At 47.5% G+C, this 24,197-nt stretch overlaps 1 protein-coding gene across 1 annotated transcript; it reads right to left on the bottom strand.

The window, feature by feature from the left end:
- Positions 1-1,950: 1,950 nt before the first annotated feature.
- Positions 1,951-21,706, bottom strand: SSPN (sarcospan). Its single transcript, XM_066549991.1, has 4 exons — positions 21,631-21,706; positions 21,016-21,463; positions 10,023-10,109; positions 1,951-5,228 (listed from the first exon to the last, which is right to left on the bottom strand). Exons 2-4 carry the CDS (start codon positions 21,337-21,339, stop codon positions 4,866-4,868), a joined length of 774 nt encoding a protein of 257 aa, XP_066406088.1. The 5' UTR covers positions 21,340-21,463; positions 21,631-21,706; the 3' UTR covers positions 1,951-4,865.
- Between the last annotated feature and the right edge of the window lie 2,491 nt (positions 21,707-24,197).

Below are 24,197 nucleotides of genomic sequence, written 5' to 3'. Positions count from 1 at the left end.
ATGAGCTACCCCCCACATTCACCTTCTTGGAGTTTTTGCTAGAGGTGCTGCAGTCAGTGCATGGCCACTCAAAAATGACCTGGCCAAGATGTTGCTGGCCGAGGGTCCAGCACTGCCTGACGTGACACAGGACAGAGCTTCCCTACGCCTCAGAACAGCTCGGCCATGCCTTGGGATTTGTGTTACAGACCCAAAGAAGCAGCGATCCTGCCCTGCAGCCACGGGAGCGGTGGGTGCCCAGCGCCGGCCGTGCCTTGGGATTTGTGTTACAGACCCAAAGAAGCAGCGATCCTGCCCTGCAGCCACGGGAGCGGTGGGTGCCCAGCGCGGCCGTGCCTTGGGATTTGTGTTACAGACCCAAAGAAGCAGCGATCCTGCCCTGCAGCCACGGGAGCGGTGGGTGCCCAGTGCTGGCCGTGCCCGCTGCCTTAAGGAGGCCTCGAGCTTCGCGCCCTGGCCTGAGCTGCTGTTGTTCCTCTGCACCTCCCTCGAATCCCCCTAAGCCAACACCCTTCGCTGAGACCGAAAAACATTTTCCAGACGCAAGCATGTGTACGTGTGTGGGTGGGTGGGGTGCAGGGGACTATGAAAATTTCAAGGCGAGGTATGACATCCTGGCTTTCTAAATATAGAGGACCTGAGCTGCGGCTTCTCTCACACGTTAGCAGCGTGCTTTCTCTTTCGAAAGGGCCCCAGAGCAAATATTGCACTGGCTGGGAGCGTGAAAAAAGGAAAAAAAAAAATTATAAAAAATTAGCCCAGCGAGTTGATTGCAGCTCCCGGCCTTGTTGCGCAGAGTTGTTGTTTAGGCAGAGCTCCAAGCGGTGCCCACGCAGCGGCGGCCGGGCCAGCGAGGCGCAGATGGCCGTCACATGAGGGCTGGTGGCAGCCCCAGCGAGGCGCCGGGCCTGGCCGTGCTTCCCCTTCGCCCACAGCCCCTGGCTCTGCCGTGGCAGCAGGGGAGGGACAGGGCACAGGCCCTGGCGGGGCAGAGAATGTGACATTTTGGCTCCCCGGGAGGCGTCGCGTCTCGGTTCCCTTTTCGCTGCCGTTGTTGTTGCTTCGGCATTTGCATAGCACGACATCAAAATGCCTCAGAGCCTGAGGAAAGTGGTGGCTGCTGCTGCTGCTTCTCCTTTTAAAATCCCGAGCAGTTATCCATGCAACACCATCACTCTGTGTGTGTTCGGGGTGGAGGAGCAGGCATGACAGCAGAGGGTTATGGCCTTTGGAAAAGTTCTGCAGAACTGAATTTAATCGAGACTGATGATCTCTAAGCCAAGCTATAAAATCCAGCGGAGAGTTATATCCCAGTAATAGACCCTATTAGAGGGTCTAGCACAGTCTATAGAAAGGATCTCCTCTCTATTAAATTCTCTAGGGCTTGAGTTCTCATTTACACAAAGGGCCCTTTTAGCTGTGTAAAATGGCCATGAAGTAGGTGTAAAGATGATTGATGCCGTCTTTACAACCCCTTTACACTGGGAAAACAGTGTAAAGTGGCCGGGGTGCAAATGAGAATCACACCTGGGTTTGTGAGAGTAAATTACATCGAGCTCTTCGCAAATTCTGTGTGTCTATAGAGGTTTAATCCTACCCCTTTCTGTGGAATTCACCTACAAGATAAATTTCCCAGGCTTATAAAAAATTGTTTTCTTCTTCAACACATCTGTCCTTTCCAAGCCTTTTAGTCACAGTCTTTCTCCTGGTGTAGTCCAGGAGGAGTCTGACACTGGGAAAAGGCTGGGAGGTGTCTGGATATGCTGTGGTAGGTGAAAATCCTTTAATTAGTACCTTCCAAAATTCTCAATCCAAGCAAAATACACATTGTAAAACCATACCCAGGGGGAAACCAGTTCCTAAACCTTCTGTGTCTGTTTCTCCACCTCTCCTGTTTTGATTTTATGCTCTTGAGATACATGAAAAGGAAATAAAGAAGTTCATCTTTGCTAGATCGAAATGCCCCATATTTATTCATTAAGCATATAAACCACCAACAGAATACATGATGAATATTGCTTTCTTCCAGAGCAAAGGGTTAAGCTGCATTGTGCTGATTAGCAAACCGAATTCGTGGCTGGAAGTGGAGGGTGAGCTGATATGGAGGTGCACAGCTTGTTAAGTGGAGTAGGCTCTGTTATCCAGACCTCCCTTCTCCTCCCTGCCCACACGCCGAAGGCATTCACAGCAGCTCTGTGATCATCCCCGCTGTGTCTGCCGTGCCCCAGAGCAGCCCCAGCCAATCTCAGCGCAGGGGTGAGCAGGCAGAGGCCAGGCACCACAGCCCAGCCCCATCCACAGCACCTGCGAGGTGATGGGAGACCGCGGTGAGAACGTGTGGGTGAGGCACAGGTCAGAGGATTAAGGAGACAAAGGGCAGCTCTGGTGGAAATGCTGCTGGGCCAGGGTGGAGTGCTGCACACCAAGCTATCCCCTGAGCAAAGGGACATTTGGGATGGGTGGGGGGAAGCATGCCCTGCTCTGCCAGCACAGCCTTCCTCTTGCTGTGTCAGCAATCGTGCAGTGGTGAGGGTGGGGGGAAAGCTCAGCTGTCATTCAGACTCCCTTTGATCCCTTTCCTGCTCCTTGTTATCTTCTGCGTGGAGAGAGGATCCCACATTTTTGGCTGGAGGGAGGGGCAGGAGCACCGAGGGCCATGCAGGTAGGAGGAGGGTACATCCTCTGCCCTGAGCTTCCACAGAGAGTGCGGCCAGAGGCGTGTGTGGGATGGGGGACAAACCTGAGCACACCACAAGGTGGGAGGCACCCCTGTGTACCCATCTCCAGGCAGCATGGCCCTGCCACAAGTCTGTGAGCACTGCTGGCAGCACGTTCCACCAGAGCCATGGGAGATGGGCTGGTTCCTGCCAGATCTGCATGGATGGCCCCAAGGATGAGTCTGATACCACCAGCCTGCCATCCCAGTCCTCTCCTGTTTCAGCTTGCCCCAGCAGTGCCTGGGAGGCAGACTGAGGTCTTTGGGTGGGTGGTGACATGGGCACCCTTGCAAATGTGCCCTGCAGCCAGGCTTAGGAGTGGTTGTTACTTTTAGGTGCAATAAAAAAGGTCATTTGGAAGCAGATCTCAAAACCCCTCATGTCCTGCAGCTCCTCGCTTTGTGGCTTGGCAGAGGGCACCTTGGTGATGCTATGTCTGCTCCAGAGGCACTTTCCATGACTAAAACTACAGCCCCTACACCCAGCAGTGCTCTAGGTGGGCCACAGGAGACTTCACTACCCTGCCACCTTCTGACCCTGGAGGCTTGATGGTCTAGCCCCTGGACGATGTGTGATCACCGGATGGAAGACAGTTTTTTTGGTGGGATCAGAGCTCCTTTGACAGCTAGATTTGTGCCAGTCTGGGTTTTTGACTTTTTGATGACTATTTTTGCTGCAGAAAGTTGGCTGTTTTTTTCTTTAGAGCCTTATATAAATTTCATTTGGTTCCTCCTAGCTAGTGATTATGGCACAATTTTTCTGGCATGTGATTGCTCCACCCCACCTCCGAGACATCCTTGTTCTGGCTGGGATCGGGAAATCCCTCGTCATGGCAGGGTGTGAGCACCAGCTGGCTTGCCCTTGCATAGATATGGATCAGGAAGCAGTGCCAAATGCTGCCAATTAGGAATTGCTCCTAAATTTAGCTGTCCATGCTGTGCAAGTGGAAATGGCAGTTCAAGGGACAAACCAACGTAGTTGTCTTGGTATAAGGGCTAATGAGATGTAAAGCACTTCTAGAGCTGCACTTTCAGGGTGAAAAAGCACTGCTTAAATACACTTTGTTTTTCCATCCTCATTAAGAATCGTTATTCTGTTGCCCTCATCATTATCAGAGATGTCTTTGGGAGACTGGCAGTCTCTTCTTGCTTCCCTCCCTCCACCCCATTTTAAAAACATTCATTGTTGCAGGGATATATCTTTCAGGGCTGTTGGCCCAACTCCACTGTTGGTGTGTAAGGCTGATTGTCTTCAGAGGAGTTACACCAAAATGCATTTGGCCTTTTGTGCTTGAAGTATAATTGGTGGAACTGGCTAAAATCCGTGTTTGTCAGCCTGCAATTAGAGCATTAGGGACATAGTTTTCAACATGACTACTGATTTAGGGTCCCCTCTACTTTAGGAGTGCAACTCAAGGTTCCTTAAACTGATCTTTTCTCCCAAACATCAGAAATCTGCCTGGGATTTCAAGCAGGGCCCACCAAAGAACCTTCAGTGAACTCACTCATATTTGTTGTTTATTAGTAATTGAGTTAGGTAGCCTATATCATTATTGATAACTCTGAAAAGTTATATGTATATTTTATATGGCAGCCATCAATATATTCACTTTGGTGTTGGTCTCAACCTGCATTGGTAGAGGTCTTGACCTCCCTCATCCCTGCCTGAATGTTAAATTCCCATCAGGTTAGCATGGATTACACCCAGAGCACCAAGATATGATATATTCCCAAAGCATGTTCCCACTGATATAATTAAGCAGTTTGGATCAGATCCTTATCTGGTAGAAATTGGCATAGCTTCTCTGAAGGCAAGAGGGAAATGGACCCTATTTTGTAATGGCTGTAGCCCTGCAGATGAGTTCCCAAAGATTTAATCCATGGCTATTACAGAACCTTTGTAGGGAGCATTTGTACAGCTGCATCTTTAGGACTCTGTGACCTCTAGCTAATCTCAAAAGAGGCCTTTTCTCAAGAGCAGCCGTATGAAATGCTCCCAAAAGAATTGAATAATAAATTCACTAAAGTCGTGTGAGCATTTTTCCTCATCAAACACCTTCCAAGGGCCCATCCCTTTGCAGTGCCTGTGGTGGCAGTTCCCATCCCTGGCCACAAGCCCCTGCCAGCCCAGCCCAGCCCAGCCCAGCCCCTACACTTGCTGCCCGTGGCCCTCGGTGGCCGTGAGAGGCTGGAAGCGAACGCCCACGTAGAAGACCTGGTAGCGGTGCTTCCACACCACGAAGCACATCAGCAGGCACACCAGGGCTGCCACCAGGTTGAGAGCCATTTGCAGGAGGAGGTACAGGCTGAGCATACTGCTCAGGCTGTCACAGTCGGTGTCCTGGTACACAAAGGTGCGGCCCAGCGGGTCGGCAGTGTCCAGTTTGCACTGGCAGGAATCCTGGATGGTGTCACAGGTGAACTTGGTCAGCTGCAAGTAGTGGTGTGCAGCAAAAGCCACTGCCAAAACACAGGCAACCAGAGCCAGGGCACTCAGGAGAAAATACAGCAGCTGAAAGAAAGGGGGAAAAAAAAAAGATAAATCCCCATTTTTCCAGCTTCATAGAGATTGAGAAACTCACAAGGAATGCTGTCTGGAGATTGGGTGCTTCAGCAAGCAAGGCTCCTTGTGATGAGAAGTTCAGCAGGTCATCTCAAGAATTTGCCTTGCATGTTTTATATGAGCATTGCCTTGCAATTTGGAGTCCTGGGGAGAGCACCAAGGAACTGGTGTGTTTTTACATCAAGAAACTTTCTAGAGAGGGAAGGAGCATTTTCCTCTCCAGTCATACCTGCATTGACAGGAGCCACGGTCATCAGCTGAGACAAATTAGTGCCTGGAAGCAGAGCTGAGCAGATGAGCCTTGGGCTGCCATCTTACCCCAGGCTGTGCTGAGCTCTAGCTCAGCTGTTTTTGAGACTTTGCTTATGTGTTATTCTCGGTTTGCATGTTGAAACAAATCTGATTTATACTTGCAAATCAGGCAGTGGGGTGGCTGATCTCTCACTTTAGGCCCTGTGGATGCAGCCAGTCTTTTGCTTCCCAGGTCCCACTGTGGAATGGGAATGCAGATCTCCACAAAAAAAAAAGTGTGTGCTGTGCTCAGTCTACTTCCAAAACCTGTCCCCTAAACATGGGGAAGTCTTTCACAGGCGTGAAAGGGCAGCAAGCACCTTTCTTTTCCCAGTGCTACAGTGTGAGAAGGACAAGGGTCTGCTCGTCACCTCCACTGCTCCTCACAACAGTGGCAGCTTAAAAACAGCGTGGCTTTTATCAAGGGTAGCTCTGCAGAGTCCACCCCCACAAACACATGGAAACTGGCAGCAAGTCAGAGCCTTTGACACTCTGGGATTCACCTGAGAGCTTTGGATACCAGCACATATGGGCTTCCCTTTGCTTTTGATAGCTGGAATTGGCAGTTGCTGCACTGCGTACAAAATATGTGTGAATGTATATTAAAATCATGTTCTGTGTTTAGCCAAAATTGTATTTTTTGGTTCTGTTCAGCACTGTAAAAACATTTATTTTCCTTGGCGTCTTATCTGTCAGACACATGGTATGGTTGGGAATCTGTTATTTTAAACAGCATCTTCTCTCTCTCTTTCTCTCTCTTAACCTCAATACTGCAAGCAAAATATCAATATAAAAGCTTTTTTTTGACCTTGAAACTCCAACTATGTATGTCTTGATAAAATTCACACTCCTGGTGCATTTATCTTAGAACTACACTGTGAATCAATTTTCTGTTTGGTTGCCAGCTTGAAAAAAATATTTGGGATTATTGCAGGTCCTGAAGCACTATGTACATTTTCCCCCTCATATCACCAAATTCTTACTGAAAGATCTTAGTTTCCAAGACCTGGCTGCTATTAAATTTAATTACTTCCCCTGTGGCCTTAAACCAAGGGCAGCTTGAAATGAGGGTGGCTCTTATTAAATGCAATTACTTTGCCCCCACAGCTTTCAAGGGAAGGGTCCATGGGAAAGGTGAAACTGGAAAATGGGGCCACCTCCTCTTATGAAGCATACAGAAGATGGAGTGCTGCTGACTGATGGACCCCCTCCAAACCAAGATGTGGTAATTCATAAGCCAATGGCATTGTTTTCAAAGATGGTGCAAATGTGTTCGATGGGGAAAACAGAAAATGGACAAATGTTGGTTGTTCTGTGATATAGAAGTCCTGGTGGAAGTCCCTGGATTCAGCCCAGCAGAAGACAGAATCGGGCCTCCCTAATAGATGGGACACTAAGCCAAGACTGCACCATGTGCCTGATTCTCCCTTGGCAGGCATTTTATTTAGCTAACAACTTCTATGCAAAGTCAAGATGCAAGAGCCTAATCTATGCTCCAGGTACAGTAAGGGAGAATTTGTCTGTTGTGTTCCTAAAGGGAAGGAAATCTCAGAATCTGAATACACAGGCAGCTCTTATGATAATCCTTGGAGGCAAAGGGAGATGCATGGGGGACACAGGGCAATTTCCAAAAAGCTTATTATTCTCACAAGATGTTTGCAGAGGAATCTCTCTGCGAGCTGCTGAAAATGAACACGTTCCCAAATATCAAAGGTGAGCCAAATGCAAGCACTGCCTCTGAGGAAGCACAAGACAGTGAGTGCTGAGATTTCATCAGCAGATTAATCACATGCCAGACCTGGAGGCAACTGCAGCATCACAAATACAACTGTGTGGTGGGCTCTGCCCAGGAACCAGGACTTGCCACTGGAAAACTGGTTTTTAACAGCTTCAGAGAGACAGGCACTGCAATTGCTGCTTAAATAGGAGAAAAGGGAAGTGGGGAGAGACAGTGTACAATGACCTCAGAGCACGGCAGCTCATCTTCCTTCGTGCTCCTCATATGAGGAAGGGACATTTTAGCAATATTTACTGGCAATAGTTGTCCTCCGTGACTAAATTGAAATAAGTATCAGGAAGATGGATTAAGTTCCTCATGGAAAAGGCTGCTCATAGTTATCAGAGGTGAAAGCAGAGGTGGATCAGGAGGCCCCTTTTGAGGGCGGTGGTGCTCAGGCATGAGCCCCTGCAGGGAACAGGAACCGTGGTGTGTCACGGCGTGGGCTGGGCGTGCGGGAACAGAGGGTGTCAATACCCTGGGCTGCAGGGAGTGATCTGTCAAATGTCAGCACAGAGCCCAGGAGCTCCACAGGATGGCTCAAGATATTCCTGTGTGGCACCCACTGGCTATTTCTGCCCCCCTGAAAGGCACAGCCACCCTCTCTTTGGGTGGCCTCCCTTTCTCAGGGACACATGGCACGCTGCGGGTACCCACAGCAGTCTCGGGAAGGGACCTCTGCCGAAAGCAGTTCTCACACCTCCTTCTTTAACAGGATCCAGGGCTCATGCAAGTGTGAAATGAAAGAAGCAGCTGCTGAGAGGGAGGGAGGCAGAGAGGACTGTACAGGTCTCCTCCTGTTTTCCACCCCGAGGGAGTCGCTTGCAGTGGTCAGAGGGTCACCTTGGGGAATGACCCAAATCCCCCAGCCCTCTCTGTGTGAGTGTGTGTGTGTGGTCCTCCTCTCACAGTGATCCTTGGGCTGTGCAAGGGAACTTGGGGTGCTTAATGCACTCCAAGGAAGTTCAGCCTGGATTTTCCTGCAGGATGATGCTTGGCTGATGGGAACCAGCTATCAGTGTGAGGGCAGGACCTGTGCCACACCCGGTAAGGATGGTCGGAGTGGATTGGGCTGAACCCTACTGCAGGGCTTGATGAAGCTTCAGTCCCTCAAGGAGAAAAGAACAACCCTCTGAACAATCTGTCTCATGACTGCAGTCTTGCATCCTCAGCCTTGTCATAGTTAATGCTTGTTTTTAGTTCAGAGACAGCCTTTAACTGAAATTCAAGGATTTGAGAAGTGATACTGGAGATGTAGATGAGTCCTATGTGATCGAAGTCCTGGAGAAGAGTTTTAGCTCCTACTTTGTTAAAATAGGTATGAGCCCTTTAGACAGAAGCCTTTTTTTTTTTTGTTTTTGTCCTGTTATTCCAAACTGTGGCATAACAGCTCCCAGCAGGGACGTGGGACAGGAGAGGTGAACAGCCTGGGAATGATGAAGTTCTGTGGCATGCTGAATAGGAAATGCTGGGAAGGGGGATTTTGGGGAGGAGGGTGCCTTGGGTAAGCAACAGTCCATGGACCATTGACTGAACAAGGGAGATTTAAGCTCTAATTCTGCCCGGTGATGAGGAATGGCCCATTTTACATCACCTCGGGAGCAATTCCAGAATGTCTGTTTTCCTACGGGGAACGATGCCTCACATTCTTTACCGTCAGGGTGGGTGGCAGAGACATCTGAGCTGCCCAGCCCGACATGCCCTTCCCAACACGAGGGATGACTCCCTTCCTGCCTGGATGCCAAATTCAATTTACTGCTGCGGGCAGGCAGTAAAAAGCCTGGCGTGGCAGCCCCCGCCCAGCCCAGTAACCTTCCTTGGGGGCAGAAAGGTGACAAGGGACAATGTGGAGGCAGCCACAGGGCAGGCACAATTGTTCTTCTCCCTTTTTTTCTTTAAGTACGGGAGAAGCTCGAGAAAGACACAAAAGACACACCGGGGTCTAATTTCTAAGGGAGGATGGATGCCAGGGTTTGAAAAGCTGCTCCTTGCATTTTGTTTCCTTCTGCCTTTTCCCAGTTAATAATCACTGTTATTTTGTGCTGCTTGCGTCGGTATTTTTCTCGGTTATTATGTGTCTGCAAAATATTAAGAGCCCTGAAAATTACAATAATAAGGAAAAATAGCTCAGGAAAAATGGTGTTAAAAACAAGCGTTCTCAGCCTTGCTCTTCTAGTTGCTCACCAGTGTCAGCAAAGCAGTTTTGGAGACATAGGTGGGGTATGGTGCAGTTCCTGCAATGCTCAGATGGGAATTTGCTTTGTGGGAGAATGCATGTCCCTGTGCTTTCCCAGTACTTTCCCATTAAATATTAAACCTTGGTTTAAGTGGACTCATTTTATGCCACCTTACTTCTTAGCCCACTCACTATCTCCACTTAATCAACTTAAACTCTCTGAACACTTCCCAAATTATTCCAGCTTTGTCTATATTCCTAAAACATGGTGAATAAAACGGTATCTTGTTCTGATTTGAAATGTTATTAGAGTTTCCCTTTTATAGGATACAGTTTCTTCCTTGGCTGCCTGGAAAGTAACAGAAAACCATTCCTGCATTTCAGGTGCATTTTCACTTCTCTTCCTGTGGTCTTAAAAATATCCCCTGTATCAACTTTTTTTGATTATATTTAATGACATGAGAAGAAAAAAAAAAATGCTTAAAAAATGTTCAGGTACCTTCACTGTGAACTGTGCACACGTCTTCTCATCAGGTTGGTACGAGATACAAAGCAGAACAAATCCCACTAAGGCCACCACACAGACCTGCAAGGGAAGAGATGTAAAATGTGTCAAGGTTAAAAAACACAAAACACAAAACACATTTTTTTTTCCCCAAAGCCAAGACACCTTTCTGTGTTTGCAGGACCATAATTCAAGAAGCAGTGTGGAAGCAAAGTCATCAAAGACACAGCACAGCAACAGCCCCCAGGATGTGTGTTGAGTTTTTGCCCACACAACCATCAAAAAAGAGCAGAAGGTTTCTGAAGTTGGGCTTGCAAGCCCAAAGATCACCATCCTATGTAGCTCTGGGTGCTGACAGGGTTTTTATGTCACCCATGCAAGTTTTAAATCATTAAACCATGGCTGCCACTGGGTAAGAAGCAGCAGAGTTTATTGCAGAGGCTTTCACCCTCTTTTGGAGTGGACACCTTACTAAAGAAGATGTCCATCTCCCCTGCAATCTGAAACTGTGTTTTAGCCCTGTGGCATTAATTGCTGAAGGTTAAAAGTAATGGAAAAGTATTTGCATGCTTGTTTATTCATTTAGCCATATTTATTATTATTTCTGGATTTATCTGCAGAAGGAGGTACTCACAGGTTGGCATTTTCCAGGTAAGAAGGGAAGATCCTCCTCTGAGCAACAACCAATGAATATGATTTGCTTTTTTGTGTTTAGAAAACAGTGTGTCCCCACACTGTGCTAAGCACTCCGGTCAAGTGCCCTCCTCTCCCACTTTTTGGAGGATCAGTGAGCAAACCTGACAGGAGGACTTAGGAGCAGCAGAGTGCTGCTTTTTGGCAGTTCATCCCCTGGATGGAGGAGCTGGGTACCAGGCACCAGGTGAGGGTTCCCTGTGGGGCTGGATCTGGGCTTGAGAGAGACTGTTGGCAGCTGGAGCTGTGTTTGGAGGAAACTGTGCATGTTTGAGCTGCCTTGGAAAAACAGGTCAGTTGATGGCATGCATGTGTTTTTAAATGACCCTTCAAATCACACCTTTAGAAGCCATTTTAGGTGTGATGAGCCTTAGTGGGGACTTTGGATGAGATCAGGCGCTGTCCTTTCAGAGGTCCTCTCTACATGCAGGACCAGGACCAAGTCTTTGCCTTCCTGCTAGGAGCATCTTGGTTATAAATGACAGCTCTTAATTCTCAGTGACTGCAGCAAAATTCTGTATTTTTTTTACCTTCTCAATTTTACTTCTGAAGTTTGGAAGAGTTGTCATTAATTTGAGGCTTTCTGCTTTTCCAGAGCAGTGGGATTTGCCCTGTTTGGTCAGAGCCACATGTGAGCTGCCTTTGCCAAGGTAATGCCATGGAGATGCCTGCAGGAGTGGGGAGCTCAATCACAGCCCCATCTCCACCTGCATGACCTGGAAGTGCTGCTCACATCCAGATTTCCAGCTCCACAGGGAGCTTGACCTGCAGTGAAAAATGCCCAGCTGTCCTTTTGGACAGTAATGGAAAAACATGTTCCTTTTATGATCTGTTGCAGAAAGTATCAAACTTTTTGCACCTGCATTGTTGGTGCAAGGCCCAAGGCAGCAGCCCTGCAAAGGAGAAGTACGTCCCTATTGGAATAAATACCTCCCAACACACACAGAGCCATGTCCCTCAAGAACCTGGACAATTAGTAACACTTTTCCCCATGAAGTTTTATTTCATGTCATTTCAGTGGGACATGAATAGGAAGTATTGCCCGAGAACATTTCTAAAGAATGCGTCAGTATTATTTACTCCTTTCCATGTCATGTGTATTTATATTCTGGTCCTGTGACTTACACACGGCCTCCAATTTATTTGTTTCTTTCTTTTTATTGTTGACAGCCATAGCTGACAGGGTTGTCTGGGGAAAAAACAACCTTTCTTGTCAAAGGTCCTTCAGTGCTGGGGTTTTTTTGCCCTGTAGTGCTTCTGTGTGACTGAACCATGTTTTATTTCTCAGAATTAATCACCTATGTCCTTGGTCCCCTGCACCATATATTAATCTTTTAATTCAATTAACATGCCCATAAAACTTAAATCATAAGAAATTCTATTGATGATAATATCCAAATGATAAACTCCCCCAGTGGCAGTAATGGCTGAAGGAGAGAACCTGCAGCAAGAACTAAAAAAAAAAAATAAGCTTAAACACACTGTCTTAACATCATATCCCCAAAATTCATGACAAATCATAGGGGCTCCTTACATCAAAGCTGGACCTAAGTATTTTCAGGATCTGGTGCTGAAGGATCTTGTTATGAGCAATAAATCAAATTTGCTTTGCTTCAGCTACACTAGTGGACATTTACACTTGCATGGACCAAGAGCCAGATTTGCCTCCAGGTGACTGCCATGAGACATCATGGGACTGTTCCCACTCCTCCTTCCCCTTCCATTTAACCACAGAGGGCTGACAGGGCTGCATTCATTTTCGAGGGCAGAGACCAATGCTGGAATTTTCTCTCTGCCATCAAGTGCCTCGGACAACTTTTGCAAAAACTCCTGCTGGCTTCACATGTGGCAGGATCAGACCTCCCTCTTCAGAAAACTTCCCATACAAAGGGCTATCACTTAAAAGCAGTTCCATTCCTGCACATGCTTTCTAAAGGTCCTCTGGGATTTAAATAATATGCTCAGGGACACTTGAAGAGGCACATTTGTAGAGAGGTATTTATAAAGGATTACACTGGGTCAGGATTCCGGCAAGTCTTGGCCAGGATATTTTGGAAAGCTTAAGCATTTCTTTTATAAGAACACAGTAACATTTTTAATTTTTTTTTTTTTTTTTTTTAACCAGAGATGTGTGTTTTTCTAAGTGGCAGTAAAAAATAACGTGGCTGAGAATTATGACCCACATATGTTTAACATTTCAGCTCTTTAAAGGTAAATTCACTCCTTGGAGGAAACCAAAGCGTGGAACGTTTATATAGGAAACAGCTCTATGCTGCTATTTTATACATTATTAATAGATCAGCTTTGAATTACACCTGTGAAGTGTAACAGAATAACTATAAAAATCCACAGTAAGTATTTTTTAGGAGCCTCCAAGTAACTATAACAGCTGCAGGCGTGTTACAGGTGCTGTTGATGCTGATTGCTAAGCAGCATTAGGTAATCCCACATCCTGGTGCTGCAACAGCCACTGCCACATCCCAGTGTGAAGCACACATTTCCCATGCTTTATTGACTGAGCACACAACATAAAATGCAATTGAACCCACTTCAGCACGTGCTTGCCACCAATCGATGTGCATTTGTTACACAAATAAAACAGATTCTCTGAGACCTGCAGGATGGCACTTAATTAGATCCGCTCTGGTCAACTGTTACCCAGAAATCCAGGAATTTGCATTTCTGTGCATGTTTCAACTCCAGTTTATTTCAAGATGCTACTTCAAAATTTCCATATGGACTAACACACCCCTTCGTGAATAGGTAGTGACGTGAAAGGTTATCCAAGGGAAGAATTTAATTTTGGAAAGCACTGCCTAGAAAAAGACCGAAATGTGATACAGAAGTATTTAGGAAAGGTAGAGATTTCATTTTGCTTAAGGCACACCCTGTGAAATCCCCCCAGTTCACAACCCAGGAGAACAGCTATTTACTAACACTGGATGAAGAATTTAAATATTTAGGCTATATAAAATTTTTAATAATTCTTTCTGGAGGGAAGCAGTAGGCATTCCTCCCATTGGGCAGGAACACCTCAGGGCTGAAAAGTGACTTAAGAATTGTTGGTTTTTTAAGCCAAAATCAAAAAGAGGAGGAGAAACTTTCCAGCTTGCTCCCACTCCAAAGAGGGCAGGAACCTGTTGTCATGCTATCCCATCTGCTCCTGCAAGGATTCAGCACAAGGTGTACGAGGAGCACAAGGACACCACGTGGCAGGGCTGAGGAAGGTTGGGTGTAATTAGGGGAAATATGAACACGTAGGGCACAAATTTCCGCTGCGGTTTGCACTCATTATCTTTGCACGCTGACATATTCATGTGGTTTGCTTTATTCCGACAGATTTCAAAACCACAGATTGCTCTAATCTGTCTCCATCTCTCCCCTGTATGCTTGTGAAACTGGTTTTCCTTTTGTTATTGCTAAAATTTTAGCCCAAATGTAGAATAGGTAGTTTGCTCTAGCAAACTACCTCCTACCCAGAGCATCTTGAAAACCTTGGCTGGTAAAGCAGGAGGGTTGGGAACATCCACTAAGAAATGAAGGCAGGAGACAAAAACCTGGCTCTAAGGAGCATCCTGGGTCTGTGCCACATCACAAGGCAAATGCTGCAAATGCTCACAAAGACACAGTATAGCTCTTTGTATGGGGGCTTCGTTAGCGAGAACCTCTGCCACAATTTTTAGGGGCAGGAAGCAAACACACTGCAGGACAAAACCTCTCCCAGGTACACCTTGCAATGCCACACAGCACTGCTGAGACCCACAGGAGGACTCTTCCTATTTAATGAGAATGTAAGGTCAAACTTCAGGAGGAAAATTACTGTTAATAGAATTAGGAAGACAGCTCCATTATGGACAAGTTATTTTGTAGTTGCTCACTTGGAGACACTGGGGATCTTTCTGTTTTTAGGGACACAGGTAAAGAATGATCTCTTGCAGCTGTCTCTGCAAGAGTTTCTGGCTCTCCCTCACTTGGCTGATGGCTCTCCCACCTTATCAGATACAGCAAGGCTTAGCTCCTGTCTATACCTTTGGAGAAGCTGCTTTATCCACCAAATCTAACACTCCCACTGGACACAGATTTTGATGCAGGAAAAAACCTGTCCCTGTTGGCTTTGCCATTATAAACCTGGATCACCTCTGGTGCCAGACATCTCTACAGGCTGCTGCAGACAGCAGCACTGAGGTTCATTGGCTTTATGAGGTTTGAGGAAGCTGTGATGAAAGTGGGTGCTGCAGGCAGCTTTCACTGCCAGCTTTCATCAGCCTTAGGTCAGCCTGGGTCTCACTGTCACGTGTGAAAGAAGCCAGTCTGCAGCACAGAGGTACTGTGCCCTAATTTTTTTTTTACCCCTTACAGACTTCTTATTAAATTTAAGGACAATTTAGTTGCATATAAGTTACTTCCAGAAATAATGGCAATAATAATAATAATAATAATAATAATAATAATAATAATAATAATAATAATGATGATGATGATGATGACAAACATGTTTATAGTGGTTGCAGGCAAAGGCCATCATCATCATCTAGGAAAACACTCTTTTAACAGCCATAAACCCCACAATAACTGCCCATCCCTGCCCCACCTACAGAATAAAATAATGATGTCTTTACTACAGGTCCCTTCAAGCCATGCAATAACACCCCTGGCAGATCCACAACTTTCTCTTAAATCCTGTAAAATTATCAAAACCCTGCAAGAGCATCCATCCAATCAAATGAAATGCTATTTTTTCCATAATAATTTTTGCTGTTTAGGTCAGTTGCTCATCACTTGTGCTAAGGTAAGATTTCATTCTCCCAAAGGCTACAATTGCTTACACAGCCAGGAGCTGCAGCAGCAGTCCTTTGCTGCTGTTAAACCAGAAATACAGTCCTGGCTGAACAAATGCCTGAGGGATCAAAAAAATAAAATAAAATAAAATAAAATAAAATAAAATAAAATAAAATAAAATAAAATAAAATAAAATAAAATAAAATAAAATAAAATAAAATAATAAAATAAAATGCTCACAAAGCAAGCAGTGATTTTCAGCCTGAGAACTGCAGCATGGCTGAGAGTACTTGGGAACACCCCTTGTGGTTTGGGGTGTGTCTGTGACTGTGAAAGCCACCATCTCCATAGTCATGAGGCTACTTGGGCTGGGGAAACCTGTTTGATATCCCTCTCCAGATTTTACCTAGGCTTTTTGCACAAATTCCAGCCAGGAATTCTGCAGTCAAACTGTGGGCTAAGCCACAGATGGATCCAGGATTAGACCAGCCCTGGCCAGGTATCAGACAGACCTCAGGTGTGCAGTTACCTTCTCAAATCATTCCTTTAGAGTGTTTGAATCTTTCTCCCCATCAAAGTTTTCCACTCCACACCTGAGCAAAACCAAAGTGTGAATTTCAGTTAATCAATTCATGGTTACTCTTGGAAGAGGATGAGACTTAAGGGCAGAGGGTTCTGAAGAGTCCTGCTCTGGTGCTACATGTGGCTCTAAACAAGCACTGGCCTCTTCTTCAAGGCAGTCCTCCCTTAACCTTTTGATGTTTGCCCATGGCTAACTGAAGCTGAATGCCCATGGCTAACTGAACTGTGCCAAAAAAAATATGGATGCCTGCATCACTTTTTGATGGCACCAGGTTTCAAGAGTCACCTTCTATTAGAAATTGAAAATGGTTTCCCCAAAAACAAGCAAAAGTTATAGAGACATAAACATTTCTGATTCCAGGTAAATGAAGGTTGATTAAGCTGCTTTGTCAGTTGAAAGTCTGCCTGTCTGTTGCACCACACAGCCCCACATCAGCCTCACCTCCAGCAGGGCAGAGAAGCCAATGCTTGAGCATGGAGAAGGGCTGGAGCAGGGAGAAGTGTCAGAGCTCCTGCGCTGGGGGCTCAGCCCATGGCAGATCTTTTGGGATGCTTTTTGCAATAAAATCAGTGACAGCTGGAGCCACAGTTGCTGCCTTGAACTGCTCGTGAATCAGATTTTTTAAAATGTTTTTAAAAATCCTAATTTTATGAACATCTATACATATACATTTAAAATAACTTCCTGACAGAACTAATAAACACCCTGGATAATCATTTCTGATGAGCACTTCTGTAACTTTCTTAACTCCCTGAGCCTGCAAAACAGGGCTGAAAAGGGAGCTTGCCCATGAAAACTCTGATACTCCGCTTTTGATCGCAGTGGAAATAATCTAAAGTAGGTTTTTCAAGGAGAAATACATCGTTACTTCTTCTGGGTGTCAAAAGGCCACAAGCTAATGAAAAAGAATGAAAAGGATACCATTAATATCTACTGTCTCTGCAACACTTTTCATCCCAGGATCTCAAAGCAAGGGGTGAAGGATGGCCACTATTAACCCCACTTTGCAGGGGAAATAACAAAGTCTTAGCAAGGTTAAGTAACTTGCCCAAAGCTATGCACCAAGCCAGTGGCAAGACACAGGAAAAAATAAAGCCCTGCACCCATGAGTGGGTTTGTGAAGAGTTAGTCCAAGTTCCTCCAAAGCAGCAAGAAGGCAGAGACTGCCAGGGAGTCCAGCCTGCAGTCTGGGGAGCTCAGGACAGGTCTCATGGGCACCTCCACTGTAACTGGTTCCAGGCAAGTGAAACAAATGCTGCCCTCACTGCTTTCACTGCATTTATCTGCCTGTCCTAGCAAGGGGGGAGAGGCTTTTTACAGGGAATAGGTTGCTGAAGCCAAAGAAGAAGTGATAAATCCTGAAGGCTTTGTAGTTTCTGTCCATAAAATTTTCCTTTGGTTTCTGACTCATGCCCCACACATTTTTGGACTAAATGCATTTTGGTTTTAAGTGGGTTTTAGCTGCTTTTCATGGTGAAATGCTCTTGGTACAATGCAAGTTGCATCGTTTCCTTCTGCAGGGGCTCAGGAGGGAAGGGCTGATGCTCTGGAGAGGGAGCCCTGCAGGCTTGGAGCCCTCCTCCACTCCCTGTCAGAGCATCACTGGCCACATTTATTCCCCAGGATGGTGAACCCAATCCCTGGCCTGCTGCAGCCTCACAAACCTACACAGTAAGGTTTTGAACCCATTTAATTCTGAATTCTGAAAGGGGAATTCTGAATTCCCGTTTAATTCAGACAGCCTTGCCTGGTTTTCCTCACTAGCATTTTCCACTGGCTGCTCCTCTAAAAACAGTTCCTTTCCATTCATGGTAATGCACTGAAGCACTTGATTTTCAGCAAGGAATGGTGTCACCATTTTGCCACTAATAAAGAAGAAAAAAACCAGCTTTCAATCAATCAGGGTCTATTTAACACATTAGCAATTTTCCTTCATTTTTCTGTCATCCTGCATGAACAGCCATGGGGTCAAATCCAGCCTGGTGTAATTCCAAAGGAGTAACACCAGGAATGAGCTTCACCCATTATATCTAATGTTGCTAAAAAGGTCTCGATAATAGATTTTAAAAGTTCTTGATTCAGAATACTAATCAAGTCCTTTAAAAAGAGCACTTGAGTGGGATTCTACTAAAACAAATATGCTCTGGAATTTTACACCACATCTTTCTGTCCTGTTGCTCATTTCAGTGTGAATATATGAGTTTTGGGAAGCCACTTTGTGCCATGAGGTTTATTCTTGAGCAGCACAGGGGTCATCCATCCCCTATCTAACACCTTCCATGCAGCCCAACAAACAGCCCACAGGACATCCAGCCACATGCAGCTCCTAGCCAAGGGTTCTCCTTCATGGACCAGTTTTCCCCAGCTCTCCAGAGGCCAGTCCTCGGTACAGTCCCCACCACAGCTCACCAGCAGCACCCTGTGACTGCACACCTGGAATCTCCAGCTCAGCAGCTTCTGGCTATCTCCACCTGATGTCCCAGTGGGCACCAAGTCCCTCCATGGAGACACCACAGCACAGGAGCAAAGCAGATGCAGCACAGTGTGGCACCTGATGCATTTTGCCCCTCAGATGTGCTTTGCACTGCTCCCATGGTACCACAGCCAGTGCTCCACACAGGCTCTGGGGCTGCCCCACCTCCTCATCCTCTCCTTTCTAGCACCAGTTTCCTATTCACTTCCCTCTGACCTGGTGCCAGATCCCTCCTTCCCTTCTGCTTTGGGCTGAGGGTACAGGAGAGCAGCGTGGGTGCCCAGGAGCCTGCCTGGCCATGTGCCCCCAGCAGACAGTCCCTGTCACCACCCTGAGGGTAAACAGAGGGGCACCAAAAGCCAGTTTGAGCCAGGGATGAATCAAACCACGCTGGAGTGTGCTGGTGACTCAACATCTCACCAGAGTCCCCAGGTGAGAGTCCCCATCTGACTCAGAGCCTAGGTGCAGTCACCCTTCCCCATGGGGCTGCCCACAGCCTGCACTGCTCCTCCCAACACCCAGGGCACCCTGCAGCATCAACCACAACTCCCACAGTCCCAAGTGTTTCCCCAGGAAATGTTTCCCCAGGGATTCCCCTGGCTGGCCAGTGCAGAACGTGGCCACCAACCACAGCTGAGAGCTGAGTCTTGCTCCGAGTCAGGAATTATTAGCTCAGGAACACCCATGGAGAATTATTCCTGATTTTCAGGGGGGAGCTCTGAAAGTGACTGAGCTTGGCCTCATGTGGGCATCTAAATGTCACTACTGCTGGCAGCTGCTGCTAAAAACAACAGGGGTTAGAGCTCTGTTTTCAGAAAGCAGCGACTTTGGTGGGGTTTCAGGCCTCCCCAGGGGAGGCCAGCCATTTGTGGATGTCTCAGATGAATGCTGCTGGGGCCCTGATGACATTCACACAGGCCAGGGCTGCTTCATGGCTTTTCTCATATCCCTGGCTGCACATTAGTTCAGTCCAGCTCACTCTTTCCCCACCTTTTTCCAGTGAAAAAGCTATTTCAAACCTGTGATAGCAACAGTGCTGTCTGGAAAAGACATCATCTGACCTCCAGAATCCTCAAAGTAAACAGGAGCAGTGAACATGCCAATATTGCTATTTTATAATCTGTATTCCCCTCTGGTTTGTAAGAGTCAAAACTTCCCAGGAGGAAATTCCTCTTCCAAGCAAGGGCAGGCTCTTGCTCCACAAACCACCACTAAACTCTTGGATACCTCTTCAGTCAGAAGAGAAACATGAAGTGATGAGTCAGAGGAGCTCTTCCTCTGAGAGCTCAGGCCCTGCTCCTTCCACCCTCTGAAGGGATGCCCAGCAGGATTAACACAGCAAACCCCAATCAGTTCAGATGCTCAGATGATCTTCTAACAACAAATTACATTTACAGAAGTAATGAAGAGCTCCCATAGCTCTTCAGGGCTTTGAGAAATCTTTTCTCTAAGTACCTAAACACAATTTTTTTTTCTGGAAATTCTTACAATCTGACAACACCCAGGACTGTGCTAACACATCAGGGCATATTTTCAGGACATATTTTCCTGAAACCTGTTGCCTAGGGAAGAAACCTGCATGCTTACTTATTTCCATGGCCTATCCCAGGCTGATAATCACTGACCCTGTCCCTCCACAGGCAAACCTCACATCCCCAAGCCCACAGCCAGCAGAGTCACACCACGGGTGGCACCACCACCCTGTCCCCCCCCCCTGCAGGGGTGGCTGCTGCTGGGCATGGGGTGTGTGGTGCCACCCCAGGCTTTCCCAGCAGGGATGCCTCTGATTTACACCCAGCAGGGCGCTGCCCTCTGCCCAGTGCCCCCAGCCCGCGTGGTGAGGCTGGTGTGTCACTCCAAACTTGACTTGGCAGGAGCCTCCAGCAGGCCCTGGGAAGGGCTCCCTGTCCCTGCCACATCCACCAGTGCCATCCCCTTCCCCATGGCCACGTGCAGCCAGGAGCAGCAGCAGGAAGAGGGTTAAATCCCAGCAGTTCTCCAGCACAGCACAGCGAGAAGCTCCAGAGACAGACATTGCTCTCCTCGCCCAGCTAAAAGTTGAGAGTTACAGAGTTATGCTCTCACTTCCAAAACCTGATGGCTATGGTTTGGTGGGCAAAGAGGGTAGGCAGCATAAGAAATTAACATTTGTTTTTCAGCATCATCAGGCAGGAGTTCACTGCAAAGCACAAGCTAATACATACATCCAGTGAACAGCAACCCTGTATTTTATTTCAGGTCTGTTGGGTACTGCAGGGAAGAATACGAAAGGCTGTGTTATTCTGCAGGAACAGTTTTCCTTGGGAAAGTACAGCCAGACACTTAATCCCAGGAATATTTATAGTTAGCATAACTCAAATGGTGTTGTGCATGCAGTTGGTTAGTCTAAAGTGGAGCGTCATGCAGCTTGCATTAATGCTGGCAAAGGCACTTTATGGAGAAACAGACTTTATGCTTACAATTATCCCAGCCCAATATGGAGTGTCTCTGACTAGCAGAGAGGAACTGATGCCTGCCATAAGGAAGCCCAGCACTGTTACAGAGGTGCCTAACGCCAGCTGCAGCAACGCAAACAGCAGCGGGAAACGGCAGCCACAACAAGTGTGGGATTCCTCCTCCTGGCCAGTTTTGGGATCCCCCTTGGCTTTCTTCTGCTTCCTCTTCTTCTTCACCGCGGACTCCTGCGTCGAGCCGGTGCTTTTCTCCCCTCCGGGTGCCTTCCCTGTCTGGCTCTGGGAATTCGGGGCCGTGCCGTGCCGGGCTTTCTTCTCCTCCTTTGCCATGCCGGCGGGCTTTGTGCTCTCACGTGCGTGTGTGTGTGCGCCGCCGATGGGGGTGTGAGCTTTCTGCCCCCCAAAGCTCCGCTTTGTGCCGGCCGAGTTGTTCCTGGTATTTGAATCAAGGAGGCTGAACAAATATGGAAAACATTTGGAAGCAGATTGTCAGAGCTTCGAAATGCCACATATAGCCCGGAGAAGGGGGGGATGCAAGGGGGGTAGCGCACTGCCAACGTGCGGGCGCCGGCCGTGCGCGCAGCGGGCCGGGCTGCCTCGGCCCCGCAGGTGTGAGCGCACCTCGGGGGCAAACAGCAGGGCAGGAACTCCGCACCGCCGGCTGCCGAACAGCAGGGAGATGTGTGCTCCTCGCCAGGGAGCCGGGAACGCTGCACTGCCTGTGCAGGGAGCAGGCAGGAAGGAGCCACCGAGGCTGCGCCGGGGGTAGCGGCAGGCAGAGCGTGGCTGGGGGCACCCACCAGCACCGCAGGGCCCATTCCACACGAGGCCCCCTGAGCCGCTGTAAACAGGGCGTCCCCGCGGGAGGGAGCTGATCGCGTGTATGGAAAGTACGAAGTACAAATGAAAATACAAGCTCGGGTCCTGGGGAGCCAAAAGGGATCCTATCTCTTCCCAAAAGCTGCAAAAGCTAGGCATGTTGTATGATGAAGCAGCCCAGCAGTGAGGACTGGTGCTTCTGGGCAGGCAGTGGTAGAGCGTGGAGCAAACATCTGCTGAGCGTGTTTCCAGTTATCCGTAGCAGAAAGATTGTTTATGTTACCTAAAAGACAGAGGGACGTCTTATTGTGGACATGTGGTCACTGCACTTCATCCATATGTGGGCTCAGGCTGGTGCTTGGAGACAGCACAGCAACAGAAGTGGTGGAATTTCTCCTGAAATACCCAAAAATTGCTCTGTGGCTGAATCCAGCGCTGGGAGCCCTGGCAGAGCCTCTGAGACATTGGAGGGGCTCACCCATGGAGGTGCCAGCAGGACTGGGGTCTGCAGAGACTCAATTCTGGCTCTGGAGAGGAGGGAGCAAGAAGAGGTGGGTGCTGAGTGGTGCCATGCCAGGGCTGTGCTGGCAGCCCTGAGTTCAGCCAGGCCACGGTGCACAAATCCTGCAAGGGAAGACCAAGGGGAAGCAGGGAGGCTGTGGGAAGCTTGTGCTTAGCTCAGGCCAGAGGAATTACTCAAAAGCTTAGGGGTAAACAGGTGCTTAAATGCTTTGCTGGCCCGGGGCCGAGTGTATGCAGCCTGTGTATGGCACCGCTCCTCCGTGCGTGCAGCTCCGTGTCCCCGCCGGGACAGGGACACCCTGAGGACATGTGGGCTCCTGCTGCTGCCCCACAGACACCAGTGAGAGAACCTTAAATGGCCCAGCCAGCCCTGTCCCCACCACGGGGCTCTTGCAGTTTTTTTCCTTTTCCATAGAAGCAGACAGCAGGAGCAAAGCGTTGGGAGGAGTGGGGCAGGTGGAAAGAAATCATCAGAGACTGGAGAAATCCCCACCAAAATTGCCTTTGGATGTGGCAGAGCAGCTCAGCTGGGATTGGCCAAAATGGTGAGGTACTCAGAGAGGATCTTGCACATGCTGGTATGGCATTGAGGAAATATTTCCTCTGACACACTGGCACTGCCTTCTGAGAAACTACTCCGTTTCCAGCTCTTTATGGCATTTAAACAGCAATGAACTGTGTCTTCTGTATTAATAAATTATGATGTCACTTTGTTTTATGGATTAAGCAATATCCTCTTTGGTTATTTATAACACCAAATGGATGAAATAAAACTGGAAACAAAGTGGTTTCAGATGCTTTCTGCACACATAACTCTCGTGCTACATCCATAGAGAGAGATTAAGATACATTGTTCAAAAAAGGAAGAGGAAAATAAACAAGAGGTGAAAAAAAATCTTCCTCCTCTAGTCATGTTGCGTAGAGTACCATGTTTTCACAGTTTCCCACTAAGATGTTTTGTCACTATCATTCTCTTTTAAAAATATCCTTAAAATAACTTGCACTCACGGGAGTATCTTGCCTCTCAAAGCCACACACAACTATATTTAACCACAGCTTTGAGAAGGACAGGGTGTTCAAGGATCATCACCAAGGTCAAACCAGAAAGCAGTGGCAAAGCTGAGGGCATATTTAAATGATGCCCACTTGAACATCTATGCTAATAATAATTAGAGTGAAATGAAGTTAGAATTTTCTTTTCCTTTGTGCCTATCCATTTCCCTGGTTCTATCCCAATGATCTTTACTGTGGACTTTCCCCCAGGAAAATCCCTGTTTTAGCACCTGGATTTGTGCTGGTGGCTGGATTTATGATTGCTGTTTTCTCAAAGGGGCCAAAATCCAGCTGCTTTATTCGTGCCGACATTCATATTGGTTTCAGTGGGAGCAATTGCCTGAGGAGGATGAACAGGATTTAACCCAAGGTCAATAAAATTAACAAGAACTTACCTTATGGCCCATAACAACCCTTGTTTATCTCTGGGCTGGAGAATCTCTGGTAAAACAGGTGCCTAAATATCCTTACTGTACAGCAAGTAAGTAATAAATGAGGCCATGCCCAAGGGCACAGCTGGAATATCTCCTACAGGGCATACGTGGGATGTCCCCTCAGGTCCCAGATCCCTGCACCCCTTCTGAAAATTCCAGCTGGTGCCCAGATGCCTTGGGGCAGGAGAAGTCTAGGCCAGCTCATGGGACATCTTCTGTTCAGTGACAGAAAGGTTTGGGTATGAAACCAGGAAATGTGGCCAACATAGGGCAGAGCTGCCTTCTCCCAGCTGTTGGGTATGGAGTAGCTGTGCCACATGTTTTTTTCCAAGGAAAACAAAGACTTTACTTGCCATCTAC

This window comes from Molothrus aeneus, chromosome 5 (genome assembly GCF_037042795.1).
Source record: "Molothrus aeneus isolate 106 chromosome 5, BPBGC_Maene_1.0, whole genome shotgun sequence".
NCBI lineage: Eukaryota > Metazoa > Chordata > Aves > Passeriformes > Icteridae > Molothrus > Molothrus aeneus.
This window is presented reverse-complemented; position numbering and strand designations above follow the sequence as displayed.